Source organism: Aptenodytes patagonicus, chromosome W (genome assembly GCF_965638725.1).
Source record: "Aptenodytes patagonicus chromosome W, bAptPat1.pri.cur, whole genome shotgun sequence".
Taxonomy (NCBI): Eukaryota; Metazoa; Chordata; class Aves; order Sphenisciformes; family Spheniscidae; genus Aptenodytes; species Aptenodytes patagonicus.
Window position 1 is genome coordinate 26,392,131 of NC_134981.1, and position 6,000 is coordinate 26,398,130.

At 47.2% G+C, this 6,000-nt stretch overlaps 1 protein-coding gene across 1 annotated transcript in view; it reads right to left on the reverse strand.

Moving 5' to 3' along the window:
* The window catches only part of LOC143172208 (carbonic anhydrase 9-like), a 28,173-nt gene extending 25,377 nt beyond the window's left edge, over positions 1–2,796 (reverse strand). The window contains 1 exon segment of the mRNA XM_076361449.1: positions 2,772–2,796. Within this exon segment, the coding sequence (XP_076217564.1) occupies positions 2,772–2,796 (25 nt within the window).
* Positions 2,797–6,000: the final 3,204 nt, after the last annotated feature.

Sequence of the window (6,000 nt, forward strand, 5' to 3'; positions counted from 1 at the left end):
AGAATTTACGGTGTCATTTTAAAGGTTAAAAGCAAACCAACCCCCAAAACTTTGACGGTGGCAAGTCTTCAGCACCTGCCCGCTCCAGAGGGCTCTGCCCATGGCCTCAAGTGGACAGTCTGAGAAGACAGAAGAATGACCTGGCATAAGCCACCAGTCAGCAGCAGAGCCGACGTACTCTGGGTCCTCCTGAGCCCCGGGAGGAGGCCTCATGCGATGTGGTGAAGACTGCATGAAAGCTTTCCCCTGGGCCATCTGAGAGGTCTGGGCAGGTATTCCTGTGGTCTCTTACGGGCTTAAGACACCGTGAATTGACGAGTCCTTTCCTGGTGGCAATTTAAATAGACCTTCTTGTTATGCAGAGACTCTTCTCTAGCAGGTATAATTATAGCAGGAATGCAGAGAGTACGGTTTTAGTTACATCAGATGCTGGTATTTCCCTCCTCCCACAATCAGTCTTCCAGCATTTTATTTATCTGACAAATCAGAACCCATTTTGTTAGAGGGGAAAAGAGTTAGCAAAACACTTAGCAATAACAAATTAAGTCATTAAGTCAGGCAATCACAGAGCTGAGACTTAATGCCCTAATTTATCTACCTCTTCCCACAGAAGAGCTCCTCGGTGCTATATCCAGCTGTTGTTGCTGACGGACATTATATGCATCCAACACTGGAGAGCAATGGAGACCCTTTGCATTTGATCTGGACTGACATTGTCCCTTCCAAGAAGCTCTAGACCTTTCAGCTCCTACCAGGATGGCAGAGATAGGACTCTGCCAAGCCAAAGCTCTGGGGAAGCATGCTACAAATTCAAACCTAAAGACAGTCCCCAACTGCCAAAGAAAAACCCTCTGCAAACAGCAGACTCTCCTCTCCTACTCAAGGCCAACTAGATCAACCATCTCCTTTGGCAGCAGTCCCTACAGAAAGGGATACAGTTTACACGAAGGGGGCAAAGGAAGAGCAACCGGGTTGTTTTGGACTGGGGAGAGGCAGGGAGGGACTCATTCAAGTGCTAATTGCTCTTGCACACAGTATAACAAACCAGTGTCAACACAGTGAGAAGATAAAATTGAACAAAGATGTTAATCACTGAAACTTAGAAAGAACACAGAACTACATGACTATTTTACATATATACATATATGTGTATATACATATATATGAGAAGAGGAAGTAGAAAAGATCTGTAAAACATCACACTGAGTTTGGCCAGTGCAGGCAGAATGCACCAGGTGTTAAGTACAAAACCTGGACAACTGCAAAGTCATCTACACACGCTGCTGATTTTCAAGCAGGACAGCAGAGAAACCTAGGCCATTTATTATTAAGCTGCAGACCAGCCTCTTTCTCAAACTGTATCCTCAATGGAGGATAAAAATCTGTCTGAGAAAAACTGAAGTTAGCAAACCCCAGCAAAACAACAAGGAAACCCCACCCCAGAGCTGGGACTCCCGGGTCCTCTGTGAGCTGCCTGTCGGCAGGGCAGCCTTGGCAGCATTGCTCTCCTTGCTCTGCTGCCCACTGCCAGGCTAATGCTAGGGGACAGCTGTGGGGCCCATTCAGCGCTCAGCCCAGCAGAGACCCAGCCCCGGCCTCTCGCTCTTGCTGCAGCAGAACCACGAGGGGATAACAGGATCAAAAGAGCAGTAACGAGCTCTGGGAACTTGTCAGACAAGTGTGTTTTTAACTGAATTTCAAAAGAGCTGCTGAAGGGGAGCATTAATGCTGTCACGTGGAGCACATGATTTTGGAATTCATTAAGCCTTTGATGCAGTGTTAGCACTGCTGTCCCCTGTCTCAGCCGTTAGCCATCTGGATGAAAACTGGCCAAGTTTCTTCCACCCCAGGACTGGAGGAATGGCCTGTGTTTGCAGCAGGTCACAGAAGCTACAGAGCTAGAGGATGCATGCACTAGACAGGCTGATCGCACGGGTCTTGAGAAAAAATGGCACATCTTCTTGGAGCCCTTGACACAAACATGCCACTCCCCATGTCCTATGAAGCTTCTTCAGAGAAATCGGATGCTTCCAGAGAAGCTTTCTTTCTTCTTTCTCTGAGACAGGTTACAGAGGAATGAAAAATTTAGTTATGGAGAAGTGGAACTAGAGCTGGAAGTCCTGCATTTAGTTACTGAGAACCAGAACAGAAGCACCTCAATTTGGATGAAACCAGAACAGAACTGCAGTTGAAAGCTAAAGGCAAATGTTACTGAATGTTGTCGGCGATGGCACAGGGTCATGTTTTGCAGCACTATCTCAAATACAAAGTCCCCTCCAAAACTCCAACTCTCCCTTGTTTGAGGACAGTTGCAGATTAACCATGCTGTGGATGTGAAGACACAGAGGTGGCTCCATCCACAGCCAAGACACAGTAAACATCTTCATAGTTTGCTTTCCAGGCTAGAAAAAGCTCAGCTGCTTTTTCACAAGAGCTGAATCAAGTATCTGTGCAATTCCATCTCAAAACGCTGGGGATTGTGCACCAAGACACCTGTGCAGCTCTGTGCAGAGGCCATGTGGTGCCCCACACTCCTGGCCGATGCAAGCAGCATGGTGCAGAGCTGGCTTGGAGCCGGAGTAGCACCCATGCTAACACCCCCCCCATGCAACTTCAGCATTAGGGAGCACAGTGCACACATAAAAACAGCTCTGCAGGAAACAGCTAGTGTTAGGTGTAGTAGCTCTGGATCAGGGGTGACCATGCTGGATCCAGGCTGGCTTCTGCAGAAGTGTTTCTGTGTCCTTGCACTGGCAAGTACTTGGCCTTACCTATCCCGTTGGGATTGCAGTCCATTCCCCTTCACTCCCCATCCGGGATAACAGCAAACCTGTAGGCATACAAATAAACAAGTTATCTCTTACAGCCTTAAAATAAAATGATAACTGCCTACTCCTAACTGGGATCTGCATGGCGTCACAGCCTCAGTTCCTCCAGGGGAGCCACTGCACTGTCCTTGGGCTGTGCAGAGCTCCCACAGTACCTGCCACTTTCGCCCTGTGCTCCTACCAGCACAGTACATGCAGTGGGGTGAGGCTGGCACAGCCTCAGCTTGGCAGGCCCTTGCTGTGTGGTTGCTGTCACTCCAGCCCGGACAATATTTGGGTGAGATGATGCCTTTGGCAGAGACTCAGCAGCTGTGCTGATGCCCACCACAACGGACACAGCAGGGCTCAGTTGCTGGCAGACACCTCCGAGGCACAAAAGCAGCAGGAGAAGCCCTTCGAAATGCTCTCCCAGGACTCCTGACACTGTGAAGTGGTCTTTCTTCCTAATTTGCTAAACATTTTTGCTTGACTGGAAGCCAAGCACAGCTTTGGGAACAAAATCTGCACTGCACCAGGGGTTCCCCCAGCTGTTAACTGCCAGGATCTGTGATGCTAAGAGCTGACCCCAGACATGGCAAGCTCAAAGCATAGACCAAAACCCAAGCTGAAAAACCTCCAGCCCAGCCTACCCTGTCCCAGAGCAGCTGCGAGCCTCAGAAACACTACACTTCCTCCAGGGACCCTGCTGTGAACATGCCCATCTGTGGGCCTGTAGTCAGCAGCATCCTAAAATGCAATGGTAGCGGGGTCAGTAACTGCCCAGAGCCTCATTCAGGTGTGAACGTACCGCAGAAGGGGCTAAGGACTGGCCATAGCTTTGCTGCTGGATGCAGGACCATGGTGCTGCTTTGGGCTTTAATCCTGCACCTTCATTGGATGCTTAATGTCCCAACCTCCTCCAAAATGGCTTTAAAGGAGCTCAAGGTGAAACTGATGAAATCTTAAGTGGTGTGTAATCTGCCGTGTAAAGTTGGCTGCGAATGGCAAGTTATTAAAGCTGAAAAACTAAAAAAACCCCAAACCACAAACCACCCCAATACAAAAAACATTTCCACACTGCTTGCCAGAGAGTGAACAGATAACAGAGGTGTGAAAGACCATTCAGAGAAGATAGAGGCATAGCAGAAAAGCACGAGTTGTCCACGCTATCAAGGAACAAAGGGAAATTCCCACACTGCAGCCTCCTTTTACAGGGACGAATGGGATAATCTGCTTCAAGTGAAAGCATCAGCAGGGTATGTTTCAAAACAAATTTATAACACTAACAGTAAATGACATAGATGGCATTTATCCAAGAGTTCTGGAGGAACCTAAACACAGATCTCTCAGCTGCTATGGAGCATGCAACCTACTGCTTAATTCAGCCTGAAACCAGAGGAATGACAGGAGGCAAATGAGATGCCAGTGTTGGGGCTTTGTTTTTTTAAGGGCTTTAGGTAAATTTGGGGACCTATGGCTTGTGAATCTGAGTTCCACACTGGGAATTAGGAATAGCATTCCTGGGCACATAGAGAAATGGGATTAAAGGGGAAGAAACAACCCCACTCTAGCAGAAGGAAGTCATGTCTCACTCCTTGAAGGAGTGAGGAATCCTGTTTCATGGGTGTGGCTGGATAGATGGATGTACTTGGATGCCCAAAACACTTTCAGCAAGGTCCTACACCAAATGTCCTTAATCCCTCTTCTCCACGACATGTTTATTCCCATGGTTAATAACAAGGCAGAAGATAGTGAATGGAAAATGGTCAGTGTTTAAGACAGGAATGTACCAGTGCTGTCCCACCAGGATCTGTGCCAGGGCTTGTGGTTTTTGCTGTATTCCTAAATGGTCTGGGAAAGGGTGTGAACAGTGATGGGACAGTTTGCTGGTGAGGCCAAGGTCTGCAGTGTAGTGAAAATGAGCACTCACTGCAAAGTTCAAGAAAGATCTCACAATGAATAGCTGGACGATAAATTGACAGAGTCAGTGTTGGTAGATGTAAAGTAATTTACAAGGAGAAGCTCTACCTGCATAAGGAGAGAGTTCAGACCAGTTACCCCCACTCAGGGAAGTGGCCTGGGGGTCGGCTCTGTGTTTTCTCCTTTCCCTCTCAGAGAAGATACAGTGGAATTAAGAAGGGGCAGAAAAGGGAAAAAAGAAAATCAAATGCATAGGACAGAAGACAGCCAAGGGAGAGAAACAGATGTATATAAAATCATGTGCAGTGAGGGAGGTGTTTTGGAAACGATTACTTGTGATGTTTTATAGTATAGAAACAAGGGCATATTGATTAAATAATGACATAGCAGGTTAAAAACCAAACAAATTTAAGTACTTCTTCACTATGCATCGTAAGTCTGAGGAATTAATTGCCTAAGGCTGTTATGGAGGCAAATAGTCTAGAATTTATCAAAAGCAATCAGATGCTTTTATGGAAGAGCAACCCAGCAAGGACTGCTAGACAGAAGGTTACTTTGTTCAGGGTATGACTAAACTGAATATTGCTCGAAACACGTACCAGAGGAAGCATGGCTTTATGCCTACACTGCTCTTCAATCTGCTCCAAGCATACCCCACTGGCCACCTTCATGGCCAGAATCCTGTGCTGGTTTGACCCCTACATCTCAGACAGTAGTTTCTATGCTCTTGTGATGCACCAGGAAAAACAAGTTGAGAAGCAAAGCCCTGGTCAAGTAGCCTGTCCTAAATGTTGCTGCAAAGCAATGGCATACCATGTGAGTATTTGGTCTGGACAACAGTGTTAACTAGAAGATAGAAAAGATGGTATCTCAGAGATGCTGTTACAACACTCACAGTCACTTTACATAGGCTGGAGTGAGGCTAAGGGCAGCGTGGAGAGCCTTGTCCAGGCTGAGGGCCAAATAGGTCTTTAAAACACATTTGGGGAAGGAAACATGTCAACATACACCATAGCGTTGCCCAGGAAGAAAGCAAACAACACAAGGGCTGCCAGTTTTGTGAAAAGAGATTGAGCTGTACTGGTCCTTGGGTCATGGGTTCACGTTCCTAAACCTCAAGTCTACATCAAAGATGATGGCCAGACAGAGGAGAGGAGAGGAGAGGAGAGGAGAGGAGAGGAGAGGAGAGGAGAGGAAAAAGCAGAGCTGGGAAAAGGGGGAGCAAGAAGGGTTGAGAATGGAAGGAGAGAAGAATGAAAATTTCTGGTTTAGC